General features: G+C 36.9%; 1 protein-coding gene across 1 annotated transcript in view; it reads left to right on the top strand.

The window, feature by feature from the left end:
- The window catches only part of PDE10A (phosphodiesterase 10A), a 189,003-nt gene that overhangs the window by 150,387 nt on the left and 14,247 nt on the right, over positions 1–24,369 (top strand). Inside the window, exons 10-19 of the mRNA XM_049800957.1 lie at positions 1,532–1,583; positions 5,112–5,254; positions 7,418–7,510; positions 8,112–8,298; positions 9,749–9,891; positions 11,934–12,017; positions 14,903–15,053; positions 18,064–18,219; positions 21,437–21,609; positions 23,644–23,755. Coding sequence (XP_049656914.1) covers positions 1,532–1,583; positions 5,112–5,254; positions 7,418–7,510; positions 8,112–8,298; positions 9,749–9,891; positions 11,934–12,017; positions 14,903–15,053; positions 18,064–18,219; positions 21,437–21,609; positions 23,644–23,755 — 1,294 coding nt within the window. The remainder of the gene's footprint in view (positions 1–1,531; positions 1,584–5,111; positions 5,255–7,417; positions 7,511–8,111; positions 8,299–9,748; positions 9,892–11,933; positions 12,018–14,902; positions 15,054–18,063; positions 18,220–21,436; positions 21,610–23,643; positions 23,756–24,369) is intronic.

The raw sequence follows: 24,369 nt of genomic DNA, 5'->3' as shown, positions 1-24,369 counted from the left end.
ATTTCAGTTTAGGTTCAGAGTGTGTCTCCCAAAGGGCGCTCTCATCATTCCCTTGCCAGAACCCACTTCCTGCAACGTCTTGCACCGTTATGTTCCTTTCCAGAGTGCTTTTTATGTTGCTAACATCTGTACAGAGCTGGTTTACCAGGGAACTCTGGATTAATCTACCCAAATTTATGGGCTGGCAATTTATTATCTTGGTACATAGTACTGAGATTGTTTTAAAGAACTTTGTGATTATTTCCAATTTTTAAGATAAAAATTACAATAAATACTGCAAATATTTAATATGTATTTCTGTAAGAAAATACCTCTCATACAGCATTATCATTTAACAACAAAAACCCCCTGTGTTTTGAGCCACAAAATTGGGATATCATTTAATAACAACTTTATGAACTTCATGCAGGTAGACTTGCACTAGCAAGAAAGTAATTAGTTTCCTCTTAGAAATGGTCTGTACCTTTTCTTACGTGTAAAGAGACTTTCCTATTCAGTGAGGAAATTGTTAGCATGCAATGTCACTGGGACATGTTCTGTAACATTTTAGAAAGGGCATAGTATGCAGTGCTCCACCTCTTCATGTCCCTGACAATGTAAGACTAGGGTATTATATATTTCCTTTCCCCTAGACCCAAACAAAACTGAGCTGTGTATATGTTCAAGGCCATGGGATAATGTCTTTCTGTTTGCTGGGAACATTGTAATCCAAGAGTTATTAAGACTTGGCATGTGAAAGATTTAGTCTTCTTTTACTAATAAGTTTGACCTTTATTTTTCAATGTTCTTGACTGTCCTTGGACAGTTTCCACTTTGCTGTGAAACTAAGATACTTTGTTTGTTTGTTTTTAAGTCACAAGATCAGTCTTTTTCTGCAACTTCAACATGCTACACCTGGGTTGATAGAGAAGACTCATTAAGAGTTTTATAAATTGTTGCCTTTTAAATATTGTTAAGGGTTGGATAATATGAGGTGAATTTAGCTACAATACATAGTTTTCATTAGTTCTCAGTACACAGTCCTCTATGCATAAACCTAATGAGACATTTTGAAAGCATGTAGGTAATATATATCAGCAATGGAAAAAATTCTTTTTTTTTTTTTTTTTTTTTTTTTAAATCTTTTGCATTGCTGTTCTTTTCCTTTTTACTTATTCTTTTAAAATTTTTGGTGTGTAAAGGGTGCCGAAGCATTTTGATACATTCTTGGTGTTGCTCAGCAGGGGCCTATTCAATCCATGGCAGGCAATGTTTGGTAGTCTTTTCCTTTTCTACAGAGAAAATTCTACATATTACAGAGAATATTCTACAATTCCATCATTGTAAAATAATGGCTTAAAGGAACAGAGCTGGGTCCATTTCTCAATTCCCTTGTGCTGTAGCACGTCAGTCAGTAATTTTCAAGTTGCAGAGGTTTGTCCTCACCTATTTGGGCTCCACGGTTAAGCAGTTGTGAAACAAGAGCCCATGACAGCTGTTTGAGAAGTGTTTGACTAAATGCCAGTATTTACTGACTTCTTTTTTTCTGCAGAACGTATTTTGATAATATAGTTGCAATAGATTCTCTACTTGAACATATAATGGTAAGTTGTTTTCTTCACTTCTGTACTTTATTAGTCTTAGTTATTAAACTGTTTCCTTGAAGTAAGACATTATATCATTGAAATATTTGAGCTGTTAATAATGGACACTTAATGCAAACAGTCTCTACATGGAAGAAGGTGGCAAAGGTCAGCTTGATTTTTCATTGTTCAACAACTTTGTTTCTTGGCTTTCATAAGTAATGAAATGTGCCTGTCTCTCTGAACTGAATAGTTACTATTGCATTTAGAGAAGGTGTGAAAATTGTAACAGAAAGGCTTCTGTTTTTCTTTTTATTTCAGTGTGTTGTATTGATATTTTTTTTCTAAATTCAATTTGCTACATGCTGCAAAATGCTCCTGAAGAACTTATAGTCTGTAGCAGGACTAGAGATCAAGCATAACTCATAGAGTATTTGTTCCAGTTGTTGCTGAATGAGATGTGCAAGACATGACATCCCTTTTTCTTTGCAAAAGTCTTTACACCCATAACTAGAGTGACAGTCAATCAATGTTTTATAAAAACCACTAAAGTCAAGTCGAGAAACAGATTATAATTTTCTGAATCAATTTTGAATTCAGAATTATTTCCTGAATAGTGTTTACAAATATATATGGACTGGTTGTTCGTAGCACATTTTAAATGTTTGATATATGAATTATGCTTTTGAGCTTTAGGCACATTCATGGCATACTGCAGTTCTTTTTCCTGAATGTAAATCTTAATCAGGTCTGTGATACTATTATTTCAGTTTGTGTATTCAAAAAATTACTCTCCAACAGTACTCCAATACTTGCTCCAATCTTCAAAGTGATATTCTTAGCTAGATTATTCAAAGACAACAAACTTAGAATGCAAACGATATTGAAGTGGCTTTATTTAGAAACTTGAATTAGTAATGGAAAATATTCTGCAGTGCTTGTCTTATTCTAGTTAGTACACAGTCAGGAATTCTGCACATAGGACACATTTCTGAACATTGACTTTTCCAATTTAAATGAACTGCTTAAAAATAGCTTAATATTTAAAAGAACTGGTGTAATATAACATATGGCGTTGTGAACAAATATTGATATTCTTCCCTGTTCTTTCCCGTGAATAGAGGTCTGGTGGAGAACACAATTGGCAGTAAAATATGCTTACTCTTTCATCTTCTTTTTCAACACTTGGCTGCATCATGATTCTGCATTTTAACCTGCGGAGATGTTTCATACTCAGCTTCCTTTGTAAGCTGTAGCAGTTGGCTGTTTCTTGGGCCAATTAATTGCATTATGTGTTGAATTACATTTATTGCCATTTTATGGGAGTGTGATTTTATCATTATGTGCCTTATTCTGTGTCTCACAGTAAGAAAAGAGTGGAACTCAATTTCACCTCACTACTTCACCCTTTGGTGATTGCACTTAAAGTTTGATTTGTTCCTGTAGTAATAAAGAAAAAAGTACAGGCATTTTAGCATTCTTTTCATTAAAATCCCTCAGTAAAGTTAATAGTATAAGGGTGTTTTGAACATAGATGCAAGGAGGGGAAGCAGAAGTTCAATTTGCCTTGCAAATTTTCTTACCAGTATGCTTGAGCAGTTACAAGCAACCTACCCAAAAGGTGGTCCCTGGCCTCCCTATTGACAATGCAAAGCATACCTTTTGTACTGATAGTCCCCTTCAGCCACTGGCCTGGATTTGAACTAGGGCTTTAGGGAAGTAAGACTTTCTCATCCTATTAACTATTTCTCTCAATTAGTAGTGTTTAAGCAGTTATTTTTGAAAAGCATGAGTCGTGAGCAAGGTAAGTTCTTGAGTCATATGCATTAGAACACAGAAGTTTAATTGTATAAAATCAACACTGTGCTGTTGATTTTATAAAGAAATCTGATACAACTTCAGAATAGGTGTAGAGAAGCATTTACTAGACCCCTTGTCCTTTTTGGCACAGTTTATATTCACTCTGTTTTGAGCAAAGGAATAAACGGAGTGAGTGGTCGAGATCTTTGAACTTCTTAATGCTCTAAGTGGGAAATATTTCACAAAAGTTACCTCTTAGCTTGCAGTCTCCCTGACTTTCTACTGCTCTAATGGAGCAAATGGAGTAGAAAGCAACAGAATCATTCCAGCCACAGATTCTGTCGGTACAGGAGGAGCCTCCAAGTTCTGTAGAGTTGATCTAGATGGTTTCTGTGCAGTTCCCGTTACACAGCTCATGTGACATGAAATTAGAGTCTCCCGACTAATGATTTATTGTCTCAGAGGTTTTTTCTGCCAGGGTCTAATGTTTGTCTATTTGCATTAATATGAAATCAAATATTTTAGGTTTTTTGCTTTATTTTTGAAAGACAAGCAAGAAGGGAGGGGAGTTCCTTCATATGGAAGTCTCAAGAATTCTTAAGACATGCCACCTGCGTGCATTGCATGCCAAGATGTAATCAGCCTCTTTCTGTGGCTGAGTGACTGGATAGCTATTATATACAATTTTAAAATTGGAGCAAGATCCACCTGAGATCATGCGCTACCATGCAGTTACTATACTTTCTGAGCAGATAAGAAACATAGGACGCATATCTGAATTGGATAGAGCGGGTTCTTGAACCTGAGTATATGGCATCTGAAGTTCACCCAGTGATCCTCATTTGACTTTGGTTCACTCTTTCTTACTGTTCTCAGAAAGCCCATCGTGTGTCTGAGAAATATTGCAGTGAAGAGCTGCCCTGTTCCCGGGACAAGATTCTGTTCTGACAATCAGTGCTGGCTGGCAGTTAGTTTTGCTAAGATAAAACTAGCTGGTTCAAAGTATGATAGAGACCATGCAAGTCTGTTGCTGTAGTGTGGTACTTTCTTGACTAGGTGTGGTACCTTGCGGGCTTCGGTTAGTTCATGTAGAACTACAAAGTCTCAGCTTTTGTGCAAGAACTGTCCCTAGCATCAGGAGGGTGCAGCCATTTCATATACTACTGCACAAGGCAATCCATAGTGACACTTCTAATATTTCCTATTTGTTCATTGTTATGTATTACAGGCGCATTTAGCTTTTTTAGAAACAAACACTAGCCTCTCTGTTATGTCTGTCTTTGCCAGATATTCAATACCAATATAATTTGCATTGAAGATAAAGACAAAAGGCCAAAAATGTTAAGTCTTGCTATATCCTGTCTATTTAAAGTCAGGTAAAGGTGAATAATACCTAAACTTAGAGGGAGGAAAGGTACCATTTTGAAAAGCATTCCTTGTACTTGAAAAACAGTGTAATAGAAAAGCCTTTTCCCTTACAGCAAACATTCAAGCCTCTAAAGATATTCCCACATTTCTCAAAGAGTACACTCTAATTTACAAAAAAAAAATTGAATAAAAGACACGCTTTCATTTTGAATTGTATCCTAAAAGATTGCTGTGAAGGTGGATGCTACTTCAAACAGATTTTCATACCGGATAATTTCTCAACACTTTTATCTTCTAGGGACCTACATTTTAATCAGACAATGACTAAACATAATCTAACGCAGGACCGTTAACTCTAGTGTGTTTTTTTTTTGTCTATAGATATATGCAAAAAACCTGGTGAATGCAGATAGGTGTGCACTCTTCCAGGTTGACCACAAAAATAAGGAGCTGTATTCAGACCTTTTTGATATTGGAGAAGAAAACGATGGGAAACCTGTCTTCAAGAAGACCAAAGAAATAAGGTAAGGGTAGCTAGCAGAAGAATGCAGTTTCATTATAACTACGGATGTGCAGGCATTTTATTACCCAGTCTCTGTGCCTACCTGCAGGTACCCTGACAATACTTGTCATACTGTGATATCATTCCCACCAGGACCCGCCTCCAGAAGGTAGTACTTCTGGGAATGACATTGCAGTGCCATCGAAACAACGTCTCTGAAGCTATAACGTCACTCCTGGAAATGCCGTCTTCCGGAGGCGGTCCTTTTGGAAATCATGTTGGGAAAAAAACAGAGGTGTTCTGAGGTAGGTAAAGGTGCAGGTAAAGGTGCACCTAATCCATAGTCTGCCAGTATGGGACTTCTTTTCCCAAGAGGGTTCCCAAGAGGAATTGAAATTTGTGCAATTCAAGCACATCCAAAGCAAGGAAATCACAACTTGTACTTCTTGCGGATGCATTAGGTGCGTGTAGAATCTAGTACGGACTGGTCACTGGTTTTGAAGATTTCAAGTCCAGGAATTTCATTTTACTTGTTCTCATGTGAATGTAGAGTATTTTCAAACTTCTAAATAATTGTGATTCTGAAGTATGCTTGAAGTGGTGAATTTGAAAATGCATATGGGCTTGTAATGAATACATAGGATTCTCTGCCTAAAATTGGTGTGTATTTCTGCTTCATGTCACAATTACCTGATTTTTTACACATATGCAAGTTTTTTTAATGGAAGAGGCAGAACAACAAAGTAAATATAACATTTTTCACTCTTCAGAAATTATGAATCCTTAATAGATACAGATCGAGATTTTCAAAGGCACACAGGTTTTAAACCTGCAGCTTCTTAAAAAGAAATGCATGACTAAATAACATGCACTAAAATTTTGTTAAAATACTCAGCATAGATCTTCTCAGATTTTTTTTTTTTTCATTTCCTTCTTATACTTTTAAAGTTTTAGGCCAATATGAGATGTGATTCATGTCTTCACTTAGAATCCTTTAGACAAACTTACTCCCACCTACTACATTGTGTGAGTGAGAATGGAAGGAGTCAAAATTGGTGTGATTTACATACTGACAAGCAAGGAGGTGGTGTAAATTAAAGAAGGTGGCCTGCTTTAACATGTATTTTCATACTCCTTCTTGGTAATTGTTTTTCTTGCTTATATCTTTCTGTCTTTTCTGTATGAAAATTACTGAAATGTTGACTCTGAGTGTGAGGCTGTGAGCCATTTCATGGGTGCTGTATGCTGAAAGAGAAGTACAGCTTAAATATCTGTAAGAAAGTGTGACTGAGTCAGTCATCAGGAAGGAGCTTTAAGTTGGTGTGATGTACATATGATAACAAGCAGCAGAAGAAACTAGCTTAAAGTCATGTGTGCAGGGTGAAATCCTGTCACCTTTGTCACTAACTTCAGTGTGGGCAGGATACTACCCAGGTACATTTAGATTTGCAATTGTTCCACATGTGATTCTTTCTACTTATTTTTTTCCACAAATTCTTTTGTGCTTGTATGTCATAACTGTTTTATGTCGATGAATTGAAAATTATTTCCTTACAAGACAGACTTGTAGATTGTTCTGATTCAAGCCCAGAATATATTTGTTGTGTTTAACTTTCTTGTGGTGGTTAAGCGATACAGTTAGTACCATGGCATTGTTTGCACATCATGAGATTAAACAAGCTGGTTATTCTGAAGTGGCAAACGCATATAATGTTTAGCTTTGAAATTTCCACTGGTCTTTTTCCTGCCACCCAAAGAAACAAGCTCTATATGGCCTATGATGTGTCTAAAGAAACAATGAATATGTAAAAGTGATGATAAAATCAATAGCTTGTAAAAGTAAACACAACTCTCAGGTTCTGTAAAAATGTCATGTTTATTAGGCATAACCCCTGGGGTTATTGAAGACTTTGAATTTTTGTCATTAAAATGGTCATATTATGGCATCTTTTCTATTAAGCTATGTAGTTATATAAAATGTTTTCAGAAAGTATCTATTAGCATGTGCTTTTTTCTTTTATTATTTACTACTAGTTGTTGTCTTGTTAGATTTTTCTCCTAAAAGCATCAAAATTATGCTGGTTGGGAACAAATACCCATTACCGTGCCCAAGACAGACTCCACTGGAAAAATGTTTTTCCAGACAGTTCATATTGTGGCTAACACACATTTTTATTTCCTGCAGATTTTCTATAGAAAAAGGAATAGCTGGTCAAGTGGCAAGAACAGGAGAGGTCCTTAACATCCCTGATGCCTATGCAGATCCACGCTTTAACAGGTACGATGTTACTCATGGGAGGGGAAGATAGCTCAGCAAACCTTTTACTTAAATTTACTACTTAAATTTCATATTAGAATGCATTCCTGGAGCAGTTATCCTCTGATAAGGAGAAAACAAGATACAATTAAAAGTATTATTTTTAGCAAATATAAGTGTAATGGAGAAAAATTTAGTTATTTTTCCTGTTATGGAACTTTGCCTAGTTAGGTAGGCTGGTGCTGATTTTCTTTATTAGCCTCCATGCAATCTGATTAGTTTCAGAGGAGGAAAAGTAGTTCACTAACAAATAGCATGCCTAAGTATCTGAATATATTCTTTAATTTTATGAATAAGCTGACTGTACATTTGAGGAAGTATTAATTCTTTATCTTGCAAATGGAGATTAAAGGGTTGAAAAGTTTTTTCTAAATATGACACTGTAGATGGAAATATTTGAGAGCTTTGGAGGTGAACTTCTTGCAGGTATTAATTGCATCTACTTTAAAACTACTTAGTATATTGTACATCAATATTTCTGAGAATCAAGGAATATATGTTAATAATATTAACTTTTTTCTTTTTTTTCCTTTTTTTTCCTTTCCCTTTTCTGGCTCTCCAGAGAAGTAGACCTCTACACAGGCTACACAACCAGAAATATCCTGTGCATGCCTATTGTAAGCCGAGGAAGCGTAATAGGTGTTGTGCAGATGGTGAACAAAATAAGTGGAAGTGCCTTCTCTAAAACTGATGAGAACAACTTTAAAATGTTTGCAGTCTTTTGTGCTTTAGCCTTACACTGTGCTAATGTAAGTTTTATTTACAGTTTTGTAAGCTCTTTGTTATAATGAGAAGACTTAGAATCCTACTTAAGGATTTTGATGTTCCAGATTATTGAAGTGATTCATAAGTCTGTTTTGTTGAATTAACAAGGAAACTGGAATCATTGAATCCTTTGCTGAATAATTGTATTTTAAGAGGATGATAGAGATTCATTTGATGCTTTCTGAAATAATTGTACTCTGGATACATCAATTTCGTGTAGCTAAACTGAGGGATGCTCTCAAATGTGAATGATATCTGTCTGTCTTCTCTTTTCCATTAGAAAGTATGATTCTTATTTACTTTTATAAATTCAGGTCACATGGTTTACAAATTCAACTGGGCGATGGCGATGTTACGTATTCTCTTGATTCCATATGCTTAATATTCAACGATACCAATTTATACATTTATATGCTGTCCTATATACTCATAATTATCCATGCTTCTAGATAAGAGTGGATAACCTTTTTTGTTTTCAAACCCTTTGTCATCACAAAAAATTACTATTCCAGTAGGAAACATAAGCAATTTAATGATCATTGCTATACAAGTATAAAAATGCAATAACTGCAATAAAAATGCAATGCAGAAGAAATGTGTCATATTCATGGGAGGCAAGATACAATGCAATGCCAGTTAAGCCTGATGATTTACATTAAGCTATTTTACCAACATCATGCTGTCGGTATACTGGGGCAGCAAATTTTACTAACAATTACTTAAACTTGTTCCACCTGACTCAGGGCAAGTAGAAAGGCCTGCATATAAATGAAACTTGGGACTATGCAATCACTCAGTTGTGTGCGAGTTCACTGTTTTTGGATGGTGAATGTTACCATTCAGGGCATGCTGCTCTAGATTATCTTTACTAGTAAAATTGTTGTGTCCTCACTTGTTTACAAACCATGCCATGTCTGCAATAGCTGTGCGAACCTCTCAATAATTAACCGTACTTATTTTTCACATTTATTGCATAGTAATGTAAGTATGATAAACATCTCATGTACTTTTTACTGGGTATAGGTAGCAGTTATTTGTACCAATTAATAGCTGAATTCATGCAGTGGCACAAAATATGAATCGTGCCCTGTTAACAGTTTTCATTCTGTTAGCATATTGGCAGGGACTGAGCTCCTTTTCTAACTTCTGAACTCTGATTCTTTTTCTTGGGAGACCTGAAACACAGTGAAAAATTAGCCAAGCCTTAGATGTTTACCCAAGTGAGTAGATGCAGAATGATGTGATAGAAGGCCCAGTTTTCCTGAAGTACTGAATTTCATATAATCTGTCACTTTTCTAATGTGTGAAGTTGAGCAGCCAAAAACACTAATGTTTTTGCAGATGTGTATTTTAAGAATAAGTGCTTGAATACAGGAAAGAAATGTTTTTTCCTTTATTAAAATTTCACATTCATGAATGACTTCCCTTTTTCAGATGTACCACAGAATTCGCCATTCAGAGTGTATTTACCGTGTAACGATGGAGAAGCTATCCTACCACAGTGTTTGTACAGCAGAAGAGTGGCAAAACCTCATGCACTGTACACTGCCTCCACATATTTATAAAGAAATTGAACTGTAAGTATTTTCCTCATATAGCGACAGCTGCATCTTGTATCAGTCTATGAAAAAGATTCCCCCCCTGCCCTAGGCGTAGCGGAGGGTTTTGTAAGAAGCACTTTTATTATTGAACTATCCCAAAATCATAGGCGTTTATCTCTGGCTTTCTTATACTTAGTTACACTTAATGACCTGTGAACAAAATTTATCTATCAAAGGTGTAAAATAATACCTACTCGGAATGGTAGCGTATTCCTCAGGCATGGGTAGCTACAGTAGTTGCTTTAAGCATTAGTTTATGTCTAAGGATTGTAGAGATGAGCTTGCTTTCTGATAGTCCCAAGTCACTAACAGCTCAGAGCCAGAGAGGAGACTGAGCTGGAGCATCAGTAGTTAAGACCAAATGCATGCTCTCATCCCCCTGTACCTGTTTTAGAATAAAAGATACGGTTCATTCCTGGGATTTTCTGAGTTGTGTGGTTTTTGATTTGGGTTTTGGGATTCTTTTTTTTTTTTTTTTTTTTTTTTTTTTTTTTGTTGGGGGGTGTGTGTGTGTTTTGTGCATCTCCTTGTGTTTCTTGAAGGAGGGGAAAATGGATACAGATCTCCAGACTTCTGAAGATAATTAGGGTTATGAATCCCAGGTGCTAGAGTTTAGAGTTACAGCCTAAATTTGGAGGAGGACTTCCCATCCAGCTTCTTAGGCTTTCTTTGAAATAATTCAGTTACTTTCAGCTCTCAAGGATCTGCTGTGTGCTGAAGATGTTCAGAAGCTCTATCTGTACTTTACCAGTCAGTCCCCACTCAGAGTCATCTGATTTTTTAGTCACCATTTTTGGCCCAGGACAATAAATTCTACTGTAGTAACCAGGTGCCTAAAATCAGAAGTCTATGATATCGAGTCACCAAATCTAAGTTGTCTTTGTAAACCTGATCTCCAGAGCTCGTTCACTCCCATCAAGCGCTGAGCATTGTAGGTGTGAGAGAGCAAAGCGTGCAAGCGTATGCTTAACAGGGGCTGCTTACAGCTAAAGTTCATTACATGCTGAAGTGATTTGCTTCAACGCCAGAGTATTAGCAGCTTGAAGGATTACACCCTAACAGAAGCTTATTCTCTGCAATACAATTTCTTGTGCTTTGTTAGATGATATTATATAACCCACCTCCTCAGCAAAAATTACTCCTACTTGCAAAGATGACAGGTTTCATGCTAAATTATATTAACATCCTTTAGTTCGAGCAATCTGAATACATTTAACCATTTTCCAAGCAGTTCAGCTACCTTCAGCTCTCTTGCGCCTGCTGCGCTGTTCAGTATGCCACGTACGTGCAAGCGTTTAGCTGGGTCGGTGGAAAGTAAATAGAAGACTTGCAGCACGGCAGGTGCAGGGAAAGGGGTTAATTAATAATCGAAGGACAAACAGTGCTGCTGAGCGGGTCCCTAGTATTAGGCCTAAACGTTGAAATTGGGAGAGAGGAGAAGTCATCAGCCAATGAAACATAAAAAAAATGCAGCATTAAATGTTTGATTTTTAACGTTTGGGCTTAATTTCTATTAGCCAGTAAAAGTTGATTTTTTTTTCCTGTCAAAACTAGAGTGAGTCTCACCGCATTCATTACAGAAATTACTGAAAAAAGGCTAGTAAATACATTATTAGAGGCACCATCTTTACAATTCCTGGGAGGCAAGTCTGGAATATTTTAGGAATGCCTGTAAAGCTCTCATCATCCCTGTAGAAGAAAGATTTTTTTACATTAAGCAATGGATTCTTAAATAAAGATTTATGTTTCTATTAACTAAACAAAGCCAAAGGCTAACCAAAGGCTAGCGGTTGTACTTGATGATCTTAAGAGTCTTTTTCAACCTAAATTCTATGAGCATAGTTTTGTTGGCCTTAGCAGAAATATATTAACTTATATTGCTGGAAAATATAGCCTGTAAAGTCAGTTTTCTGTGTATATTCAGAAACAAGTGAATGCTGTCAGATATACGTTAGCCTAGTCGTTTTCACTTGGTTTTAGATGTTTTTGTCCTTACTAAGTTGAAACTTTCTTCTTAGATACCACTTTGATATCAGTCCGTATGAGGATGTCTGGCCTGCCATTTTTGTCTACATGGTTCACCAGTCCTGTGGGACAGCCTGGTATGAAGTACCTGATTTATTGCTTTAATTCTGTTATTTATGTGTTTATTTATTAGGAAACTTAGAGATCATTCTTTTCTAATTCAAGGTCTTCTTTTCCTTGGAGGTTATTTACTATGACTGGTCTGTACAGGGCTGTAATAGGCAGGCTGGATTTCTTGTCCCAGTTTCTTGGTCTTCAGTTGATAAAATTTGGGAACAGGCAGGTAAAAGAACTCATGATATCACCCAAACAGTTGTCCTTCCAATATGTAGAAGTATTGTTTGGTTCTGAGATGAGATTGCTTTTCAGACAGAAGAGGGTGAAGATACTACAGGCACTCTTGCCAAAAAGGAGAGAAGGTCCATGAATACTGGTTTCTCAAATACATAGCTGCTGAAATTAATACAGTATATGGTTAAAATAATCCAACGTTAGATCTTATCTTGCTAAATGAATCAGTTATTGGCATCATTGTGCATTAATTATGGAAGTGAATGATTTTCAAATGAAATGTTTCATTTATTGTCCTTTCTTTCAGTGTCCATTATCATTACCAAGATCAGTAGTCTCTTGGCTAAGTATGTCCTATTGCTGAAAGAAAGGAGCTGCTCTGAGTTATAGAAAAAAATCTACAGATGGGCAGTTGAAAGGGGAGGTATCTCCCTGCAAAAAGGAGCAACATTTGGGAAACATTTGCTGGGGACTGTTTCATCTTAGTAACTGGATGAGCCTCCATGCCCTCAAAGCATACAGGGTCTTTCTCATGACTTCTTCAATACGGTTCTTAATACAGTTCTCTACTACTCAGTGTAGTTAGCATGTTTCTGTTCCTGACTGAATGGCTGTGGATGCAGGACTGGGGTTCAGATTTTCAGCTAAGTTCTGGGTTTTTTCCCTTTCTGTCTCCCAGTCTCTTTCCTTCAAGGTGTAACTTTGATGAGAAAGAATTGATATCTACTTGACGTTTTTCAAATGAGTCTCAGCTTTCACATATAAAGTTAAAGAAACAAAAGTGAGGAAAATATTTGAAAAGGAGGCTGTTGGGACTGGACTTGTGTTTAATTTCTGAAAGAACAAAACTTCTCAACTCTGAAACAAGTACAGCTATTCTAAGACTAAAATTTGATTTTTAAAATATCAAGGAGTAAGGTTATGCCTTTAAATATACACCTATGTAATGTATAACTGTCCTGTCCAGGGAGGATTTTGGAGAAAAATCTGTGATATTTACTACCTTTTCTTTCCTCTCATGAAGAAATTATCTTTCACCACTTCAATAAAGTATACAAAATACAGCAGTGGAGGAAGTAATAGTATTCTACGTTGAGGTATCATTGATAATGATTTTCCCTTTGGCTACAACCGTTCTATCCCAAAGTAACCATTGAGTTGATATTGGATGTAGATGGAAGTAACTGTTGTGATATTCTGAACTATGATGTACTATTTTAAACAGTAGTTCTAACAATTGTTCTAGACCTGTCTGACTTAACTCTCTAAAATTAAAAAAGAAAGCCTAAAGTATTTTTGAAAGACAGTATGCCTCCATTTTTACTAATGTCAGACTAAGGCTAAGAAGAATGACCTTGCTCAGCATACAACCATAGAAATATGTTTTTCTATCTAACTGGCTCCATACAGTGGATGTATTTACATTTTCACATGTAGATCACAGACATTCGGCTTTGTTTTCTCAGCCCACATGTAGTGCAAAACTAGAAAATTAATACTGCTTCCCTGAGATACCTAAGAAATGATCAAAACATGGAACTTAAAAAAAAGTCAAACCACAGTAACGGGAAAAAATGAGAATAAGAGAAAACTGATCTGTTATGAGGGAAAAAGTCAGTGACTTGGGACTCTGGCATCTTCTGTTCAGTTCTGGGCTCAAGTGTAATATTCCCTTTTCATCCCAGGCAGCTCGGATTAGGTACTTTAGAAAACTTTGCCTGATATCTAATCTATGCTTTAATTTCCCATCTATAAACAAAATGTATTCAGCTTTCCTTTCAAAGGAACATTGGTAGAAAAAGGTCTATTAAAGATTGTGCAGAGCTGTGGTACTACAGAATATGAACTCCCTCAGAGGTGTTTTTGGTGAGCACATAAGCCAAACGTAACAATTACTTTATTACTGCTTTTTATTATTACCTTAGTGAAAATACTCTTGATCATAAATTCATTTTGCTTGTCTATCTTAAGAGCACAAATATAAAAAAAATTCTTTAAGAAATAATCCCCTAAATGCTGTAAATGTGAGGCATCTTCATGGTTGACCAGCAATTACTTAGCAAAATATTGTTTGTTCAAAAATGAAGAAACAGTGAAATGTGAATTTCTGTTCATTTGCCCAAACTGGAAGAAAAATCTTAAAGTCTTGGAAAAAGTAAAGTCGTCTTCTTTTCATGGTGTCAGTATCTCAAGTATCTCAACTTCTTTTATTGAAAACAATTTATGCATTTGGCGTTTGACTGAAATTTTAAACAGGATTATTTCTTCAGTGTCAGTTGCTTAAACCCCCTAATTTTCTGGTTTGATCACAAATGATGTTTTCAAATTGTCCGTTAGATGCCTAGTTTCAGTATTTGACAGGTTGAATAGATAACGATTTAAAGAAACCACACTTCAAGTTTCTGGGAGTGAGGAGGGTTATGCAATTGTGTTGCCTGAGCTGGATAGCTTGACTTATGTTCCAGAACTTTACAGATTAAACTAAGAGCATTGTCGTGTATCCATGGTCCTCCGTCCTTGCCAAAACTTGAATGACTCTTGTAATCAACAAGTCTTCCGCAATGAGAGTCAATCCTAGCAAGAAGAGTAAATCAAAGAGCATCTTTTCTCCTCTGTTGGTTATTTTTCCTATTCTTCTTTCTTGTCTCTGACCAAGATAATTTCTTTCTAGCTTTGAACTTGAAAAGCTATGCCGATTTACTATGTCTGTAAAGAAGAATTATCGCCGTGTGCCCTACCACAACTGGAAGCATGCAGTTACCGTTGCACATTGCATGTATGCCATACTTCAGAACAACCAGGGGCTTTTCACTGATCTAGAGGTAGGTGAGACGATTCTATCAGTTACTAGATCTTACCAGAGGTATCAGCCATTGCAGAAGTACATTTTCTGTGCAAAACTCTATTTTGCTGTCAGCTTGGGCAGAGTGTATACAAAGGTCCCCCCAGAGGAACGGGTGTGAGTAGAAAGCTTGAGGAAGGAGAATTATTCAGATTCCTAATCCTAGTGTTTCCTTCACGTTTTTCAGGTCCGCCCACTGAAGAAGCACTAGCAGATATGCTATAAGTCCGTGTCCGCGTTTTGAGGTTCTCCCTGTCCACTTACAACCACAGTCTTTATTTTAATTATTTAATTAACTGTCAGATCTGTACTGAGGGGAGGGAAACACCCTGGATCGTGAACCCTGTGAGGTCTGGGTGATCCTGAATAGGAGGACTAGGGTTACAGAGATGGTTGACATATGTGAGCAAAGGAGATGAGTAGAAAGAATGGAAGGAAAACAGTTGTCCAAATGTGCTAGTTCACTGATTAACTTTTATTGTACAACAGTTTTCCTTAGCATGCGTGTACATATTTTGAAGATAAATGCATAGTGTTTAAAAAAATCAGGAAAAAAAATACTTTGGATAGATCACTAACTGGTAAAGTTACAACAATGGAATGGAAGGCTTAGAATGGTTAAATGTTAATATACACTATGAAGAACTGTCAGTTGTTTTTTTTCTGAATTATGGTAGGTGCAACTGGGAGTGCTGTCTATTCTTAATACTACCTGAAACTTCTGACCGGGAGAACCTGTTTTCAGTTGTGTATAACTTCGCCAAACACTAGCCGTTTGGGCTGTAATTTTCCAAGCTCCGTGACTTTCTCAAGCTGATTCATTTGGGGAAATTTCAGCCAAAATTGTTTGGCTCTTATAAAGAAACGTGGTAGGAGAAATCAAGTTTTTGTTCAGTGTATAAGAGTAAAATAGAATTTGGTGATCTTTCAGTTGAAAAGGTCTAGTTTATTCTGCTGTAAAGGAGGGACTTGAAAATTGACACTGAAATAGGAAAGTGGCATTTGCCAGGCATATGCTGAAAGTTGGCAAAGCTATACAAGTTTGAAAAAATCAGTATTCCTTTAACAACAAAAATCTGTGGATTGCAGCCTCAGGGAATATTTCAAGCTCTCATAACATTCAGTACTAACCAAGTAGTACGCCCCATCTTTTTGGAGACACAGAGTAAGAAAGACGGAGAGCAAAAGAGGCAGCTGTTCAGAGAGATGGAAACAGTCTTTGTTCCCTGCCAAAGTCCAGGCAGCCTTCACCCGTTTGAATGCTTTACCCCAGTCGATGTTCCAGCTCTTTCTAGCAGTCTCCTTTCTTGAGACTGGAGATGAATCCAATAAGAATACAGGAAACTGCTGAAGGCAAGTTTGAGTAACTAGGATGGGCTGGTCTCGGGTGAGGGATGATGACATGAACCTCGATAGACTTAGAGATGGGAGGAAAAGCATGAAACACTGCAGAGGGGGCTGTGATGTAGAGACAAATAAACGCAGCAGTTGGCAGTAGTCAAAGAGTTGGGATCCAAGCAGGGACAATGTGTACAAGGTCAAGAACACTGGGATTAGGCATTGTATAATCCTGAAGGACTGACACAAGACTCTCTTCCTGGGACATGGAGAGTGGGACAAGGTAGACAGAACCATCTGGTACAAGGGACAGACTGATCAGAACTGTAAGACTGGAAAAAACACAGGCTGTAAAGTATGCAACAGGAGAATGAAACTTGCGGGGGAAGGACAGAAGATCTTACACCCACTAGAGCTAACGTAGCACAGGGGATTCTGAGACTCATCTTTCTTTTGCTGTCAGAGACTGTTTTTCAAGTCTATTGGTTACACATCTTTCCCCTCCTGATAGCAGTGAAAAGGGGATACCACCTTCCTGCAGCTGTTACTGCACAACTTCAAGTAAATATAGATGTGTGTGATGTTCTAAGGGTTCCGCTTCTGCTGAGGATCTGTGTAGACGTGTGGTGCTGCATCTTCTGTTTTACTATGTGCTTTTTAAAAATGCACTTCACAAGGTGCAATATTGAAAAGACATCATTAAAAATAAAAGTGAAGGATTTAAAATAAAAGTGAAGGTCTCAAAATCAGAAATACATTTCGGGTTGCTACGACCTCAGTTCTGCACATTGTATATTTGTGATAAAATCTTTATCATAATTTTTTGCTATTTTTCCAAACAATCATGTGCCTCAGTACAGTATGCAGGTTGAATGTTGCTCACTTAATAGGTGGTTAATCAGTATTCTTTTTCTGCTTCATTTTATAGCCTTTTCCTTGTTTACTAAACACTCATCAGAACCATGTATAAGAAAGAGCTGTTAAGTCTATAAAGACATTTTCGTGATACTCCATGCTGACAGTGACTGCTTCACAAACATTAATGAATGTGTTTTCAAAACACACTTGCTGTGTGAAAAACTTTTGCTAGCGTTCACGTGCTTTGTGTGTTGAAAGACAGATTTCAGGGACTCCATTTCTTCAGGATATTAAGAGTTAATTAAATGAAAAAATCAGTTGCACCTAGGAGACTTGGTCAATGTTTCCAAGGGGTGTTACGGAGGCAGGTCTAGCATTGGACTTTGGCGCAGCTGCCTTCACCAGGAGATCATACATCTTATGGATTTCCTCTCCCTCAGTAACCGCACTTTTTATTTTTTAATAAACATGGTAAGAATTCACTGGATGACCAGGCTATCTGTTTAAAACTCAGACTTCTTCCTGAAGCAGAATCCCTCCAATAGTATGTGATTGTGCAACATTTTTTAAAAAATTCATAATATATAAGAGGTTTGAATTACAATTGGTCTGAGAATTTTAATTCAGCATGTCCTCACTTTTGTGTTTCTCACAATATTAAGGATGTTTCTCCATGTGCTTTTTGAAGGCAGTGTAAGCATAGTGCAACTTTTACAGTATTTTGGGAAGAGAGTGACATCTAGGGGCAGGAAAGACATCTTACTTTTCATGTTTCTCTCAATGTTTTTTTGTAGCGAAAAGGTCTTTTAGTTGCATGCCTGTGTCATGACCTGGATCACAGAGGTTACAGCAACAGCTATCTTCAGAAATTTGATCACCCCTTAGCTGCTCTCTATTCCACGTCAACAATGGAACAGCATCACTTCTCGCAGACTGTGTCCATCCTGCAGGTAGGATTATTGAAATTGTGTCTTCTGTGCAGTAGAGTCCAGTGGTGGAAATAGGAGTCGCATCATGACCCAGTAGATTTCTGAAGCATGCTTAATTTTATTTCTGGATTGTAGTGCTCATTTAGAAGAGTGGGAGATTTATTACAGCAAGCCGGGTTCCCCAATTAGCAACCCAAGCATTCAATACTAGTGCAAAACATAGCTTTTCCAAAATCTTGATATTATAAAAAATACTGTGTATTTGAAGGTCTTTGCTTATGTGCTGCCTTTGGAGCTTTTAGCTTCTGGGTCGATGAGGGTTTCTCCTATAACCACATGGAATAGGAGTTTTGAAAATGAAAAATTAGTCTCTCACTTACTTAGATATTTCCAGCATAATGTGCTTCAACAAAGTCTTCAGTCATCCTGAAATTCTGAATAAAAGCTCAAGTACTGGCAAAAGTTTGCATGAGAAGCTTAAAAACCTGCTGTAATAAATTCCATGAACAGTAAATGTGTGGCATGAAGGAGGAAATGTTAATTTTGCACGCATGAAAAGTTTAAACTTGTTTCATTATGTTATCGTGTGCTTTTTTGTTATTCAGCAATTTGAAATAAAAAAAAAAACTGAGCAAGGTAATATTCTATGAAAGAGAGTTCCTAATACGAGGTAATGTGTCTGTATGTTTAATGAATGGAAAGCTACAAGAAAGCATGCAGACGCATTTTGGGAAATCCAAGTGTGCTACTGACACACAGATATTTTCTCATCAGTGAAAATTTTTTTCATGCTCAATTAGAAGAGTGAGAACTCTCACCTATGAAACCACTGCCTGTCCGTAACATATTTGTGCTCACTGGTTTTAGTTTACCATGCACATGCTCTATGCACAACCTTACTATGCTACTGCACCACTAATTCGTTGTTAACTTTTCTTTCTTTCTGGTCTTTCAGGGGGAAGATATTTATTTTCTTAAATATCTAATCACCTTTTAGGAAAAATACATATTCTGTATTGTATTCAGAAGCACATCTTTTGATTATGGTTTTAGGTATCATATACATTTCATCAGAGAATGGAAGCTTTATCTCTGAATGCTCCTCCATGTAGGAGGGTGTAATTGAATCCTTCAGTGGTGGTATGGCATTAGATTTTTAGTATTCATTCTTCATGTGAGTTTGTGCACAGTGAGCAGGTTCCTCAGTCGTTAACACTCCTCTGTCCCACTATGGCTACGTGAAGCAGACTTCAGTCGTTCTTCAAAAACCATTTTGCATTTTTCCTGCAGAAATGTTGTACTCGGTGAAAGTCCCAATTGCCAAGAAGGCAGGGAACCTTTTTGCTTCCCTGCTGCCTCCTCGCTTTGGCCATCGGCTGGAGTGAGGAAAGGGAGCAAGGTGGGCAGGGCTGCACGGTGGATTCGGACAAAGTGCCCACGGCTGGTGATTATTAGCAAAGGCAGATTCGAGCGGCCTTTGGGACTTGCTGTGTTTTCATTTGAATCAAAAAACCTTACTGAATTCCTGGACTGTTACCAAAAAAAGCCAAGCAACCTACCCAACCCTTTATGGTTTATCTCAGTGAGTTTTAGTTTTATGTTAGTAACCTGCAGTACTTCTCACTGTTTGAAACTTTATAGCTGCTTTGCTCATCCACCTGCAGTTCTAGTGTACAACATATTTCCAAATACAGAGGATTCCATTCGCTAGCTGTAGCTCAACAGGGAAACAATAAAATCTTAGGAGCTGTACTTCGTATGTACTACTCAAAAGCCTAAGTAACATGCTCAGAAATGGCAGCTTCTGTCAGTACTTAACGGAATCTGTTCTTTTCTAGTAGTACGAACAGAAGCTGTCACAGTGGTCTTTCTGACAGCGCAGCTTCCCTAAAGAATAGAATCTATAATAATTTAAATATTAGGACAAATAGCCTGTTCTCATGGATTAGGCAAGCAAGGTCGGGGAGGAAAGTGTCCCCAAAACCCTAAAACATGAAAACTAGTAGTAGTCATTTCCTGCTCCCAAAGTGTTCATGATGGGTTAAAATGTTCTGAAATTTTTTTTTTAAACATCATGTTCTGTGACTTAGGAGTCTGTCAAAGGAGCATTGAGACATAGATGGATCATATTTTCTATTCATTATTCACAATAAATCTATTTGTCCAAGTAAAAATGTTGGAAAATGACGTTTACATTCCGAATGGTGAGAGAAACAAAGCCTATTTGCACCATGGAGGATTTATTTTGAACAAATTATGTAAATGCTTGACAAAAGTCAGAGAAACTTTTTATAAGCTTCAGCCCAAATGCCGATTAAATGTCAAAGCATATCTGCATTTGATATATTTTAATAAGATTTTCTGTTTGTGAATGTGCACACCTTGACATGGCTGGCTCATTCTTTCTTATTTTTCTCTGTTTCCTCTCAAAAGTAGGAAGACTTTTGGCAAGTTGTTTTCCAAATCTTAGAGACAGCGAATGGTGTTGACTTTTCAAAATGTGATATAGCTTTGTGAGTGATCACAGTGCACAGATATTGTCAGTTAAATGCACATTAATACATAGTGGAAATATTGAAAAGGGATGATGGTGGCATGTTGCCTCCATAGTGGAAACCATTGTCTTTAGTTTGAGTCAGTCAGTTCATGGTTGAACAAAGCAGCTTTTTTCCCTAAACGTTTATATACATTAAAATACTGTAATTAACTTTATAGAGAAAATTGTATTAGTAAATGCAGCAATTCCAGGCACATTGCATTTGGAACACTATGAAAACAAAATTATTTTAGTACTTTAACTTGGATATTTCCTTATCCATATTGTGGGTTATGTGGTATCAAAATTGTACTTCAGAGCGAATCAGACAGTTTACCAACTTTGCAATGCAGTACTCTGCATCAGGATTGAATTACACGTTCCCAAGCTAATACTGTCTGGAAGTGCTATGTCTGTAGTGCTTATAAATCAGAGGAGAAAAAGCTAGGATTTTTCTCTATTAATACCTTTAGGCTTCAGAAGGAGAAGTCCAAAACCAGATCAGTGGCTTAGTCATAGGTTTCATGACAGTATTTAAAAAAGGAAAGATAAAAACGGGAATTTCAGGCTGTCAGCATTTGAATTTGCAACAAAAATTGTCATTGGGCTGTAAAACGATTGTAACCTGTCTGGTGAAGTAAAGACTGAAATCATCTCAGAATTAGAGCTTGTGCTTTTTATTGGTTTTTTACTTTTTCATAGCTGGAAGGGCACAATGTCTTCTCCAATCTGAGCTCCAGCGAATATGAGCAAGTACTTGAGATCATCCGGAAAGCCATCATCGCCACAGACCTTGCCCTGTATTTTGGAAACAGAAAACAGCTTGAAGAGCTGCATCAGACCGGAGCATTAAACCTTAAGAACCAAGCACACAGGTAAAGCAGCAAACCAGTATTAGTTCACTATGACATTAGCCCTAGAAAGAAAAACCTTACTTTTGCAAAAAAATTTCTGTGTACACTGTAATTTTCTTACATATAAGATTTCTAAGACCAACTGTGTGTAAAATTTCAAGGATGTAACAGTAATTTCCAGTGTTTTATATTTGTGTGTCACTGCCTTTGGACGTCAACTGCACAGTTCAGTGACAGATCATCTGCAGAGGAAAGTTAGTGCACAGGCAGTTAGGCGGTGGGGAAAAAGGTATAGTGCAATAATTACTTTTATTTTTATGTCAATATTTTTATTATTCTGTCAACATGCTTTTTTGGAAGGAATTTTGGTCAGATCTCAACCTTTATGAATTCAGATAGCTCTAAGTTTTAAAAATGTACATTTATATTCATAAATACATGACTCTGTTCACATAAGCAAAACATAGTGCAGCCTGGATGAGAGGTGTGCCTCATAAGAGGCTTCATTAAAGTGCTCATGCAGCCCTACAAGGCTTCTTTACTGGAAAGTGGATCCTGTCATTAATCTAATGCAGGGAAAAACTGGAGAGGTAATATGGGAAAAAATTGAGTCAGGATTCTGATTTCTTTTCAAAAGGAACTTAGGTACTTGGATCTTCTTTCTGAGGAATTTTACAGGTTTTTGCCAGTTGTTTTGAATGAATTATTAAAACACTGTAGGAAGGGCAGTTTTTAAAAACTTATTTCCCAGTATGAAACTGAAGCTTATCAGACTTGAATAAACCTCAGCATCTTAAAAAGACAAAGATACAGTAGTTCCTGATAGTCTCAGAATGACATTTACCAGAAATCTTGAATTTAGGGTTTATAAAATTTAAATAAGATCACAACTATTTAGTGTGTGATTGAATATTCTGTTATGCTGATTTTTTTAATCTCACCTGCCCTCAGAGCATTTTCAGTGCAAAGCCACGTGCCTGAAGGTAGGACATCAGTTTGTAATGTGGCTAAAGAATCCGAGTCTTCTAGTTGTTACCTGTATGTACAGCGGAATGCTAAATTTGGCCCTTACGTGGCTGCTGAATCCTCTTGCTTAACTCAGGGGAATTGTGCTTTGCCATGTATCTATTGATTATATTGTGTATTTGTTTATTTTCCCTGGTATATTTGTCTGTTGGTACAGTTTTAATGACTGCCATGACATTGGCATGCAAGTTAGCCAGTTGTGTGCTTTTCCCATGGAATAGGCATTATTAACAAAGATGCAGGTGTCCTTAAGTGTCATCTTAAGTTCTCCGTTGGGTGGAAGACAGGTGAAATCATTCATTAATTTGCCAGTTTTCTTTATAAAACTTTGATTCATAAACCATAGGTTTGGGTAGTAGACAAGTGCTAGAAAAGTGTTTAAATAACCTTTTTGTGTGTGTGCCTTATTCTAATAAAGATTATAATCCTAGTGATGCTGTTCAGTTATTCTGTGAACAGGTTTGTCAGTGTATAGAACAGAGTTAAGTGTGTAGGATTCTTGTTCTGTCAGGGTCAGAATTCATTCCAACAAAGCAATGACAGAGTACCTTGACATAGACTCAGAACTAGTTTTTCCTGGTTTTGGAACGTGCGTTCCTCTCCCTTTAAAGAACAGAAAGAAACACAGCAACAGGATATGCCATCTTTCTTTTTATAGACTAGTACTGTGTTTTCAGAAAATCAAGGAGGGGCATGCGAGTGTTTTTACAAGCAGGCACTCTTGTGTAGTTTTCTTTGAATGTGATTGTGCAGAGGATAGTCAATGAACTCTGGTTGCAAACGATGCAGGGAATACTGCAGGGAATACTACAGGGAATATAATATGCAATTTGTGTGATGCCTTACCAATGAATCATAAACAAGTGAGGAAGAAACAAGCAAGGTGTGAGAAAGAAACAAGCAAGGTGGGAGAAATTTTGTAGTATATATACTTTACTACTGATTGAACTGAGGAAGGGCAAACAAAAACTTTGCAGTGTGATCATTAATTTTTTACCGAAATTACAATTTAATACAATTTCATTTTAGAGATAGAGTGATTGGTCTGATGATGACGGCTTGTGATTTGTGTTCTGTAACAAAGTTGTGGCCAGTTACCAGACTGACGGCCAACGATATATATGCAGAATTCTGGGCTGAGGTATGTGTGTTTCTTTTGTTTAATCTCTTTATAAATGGAAGTATCCAGGAAGAAAAAAACAACCATAAGTATTTTTCAATCGATATCTCAGCATGCTTGTTTTAAAGGGTGTTCACTCTCTTTATAAATGGAAGTATCCAGGAAGAAAAAAACAACCATAAGTATTTTTCAATCGATATCTCAGCGTGCTTGTTTTAAAGGGTATTCATTGGTGCATGCATGTGTTTTGTTGTTTGCTCTGAAGCTATTTAAAGAGCTGAGTTAGCTTCCTAATTTTCTGGCAGTGTTTTTTCTCTCTGTTAAATATGAATTTAGAAAGTATGCCCTAACATAAAGTGACCAAGTAACAGAACACAGAAGAAAATTTGTAAGGTTTTTTGAGTCGCTAACTGTAGTTTTGTGAAGGATCTATTTCTATTCTAGAAATCCAAAATATGAAAACAGCTTCTAGGTCAACTGCCTTGAAACACACTTATAAAGCTGTAGTATGAGTCCAGGAAATTCTAAAGCAAATATGACAAACCTTAAAATTGTTCTGATCTGACCATTTGAATCTTCTCTAGGAGCCAGCCCAAAAACTGGGTCTCAGAGAGAGCTGATTTTTTAATATGCTG

Source organism: Accipiter gentilis, chromosome 5 (genome assembly GCF_929443795.1).
Source record: "Accipiter gentilis chromosome 5, bAccGen1.1, whole genome shotgun sequence".
NCBI classification, from domain to species: Eukaryota; Metazoa; Chordata; class Aves; order Accipitriformes; family Accipitridae; genus Astur; species Astur gentilis.
This window is presented reverse-complemented; position numbering and strand designations above follow the sequence as displayed.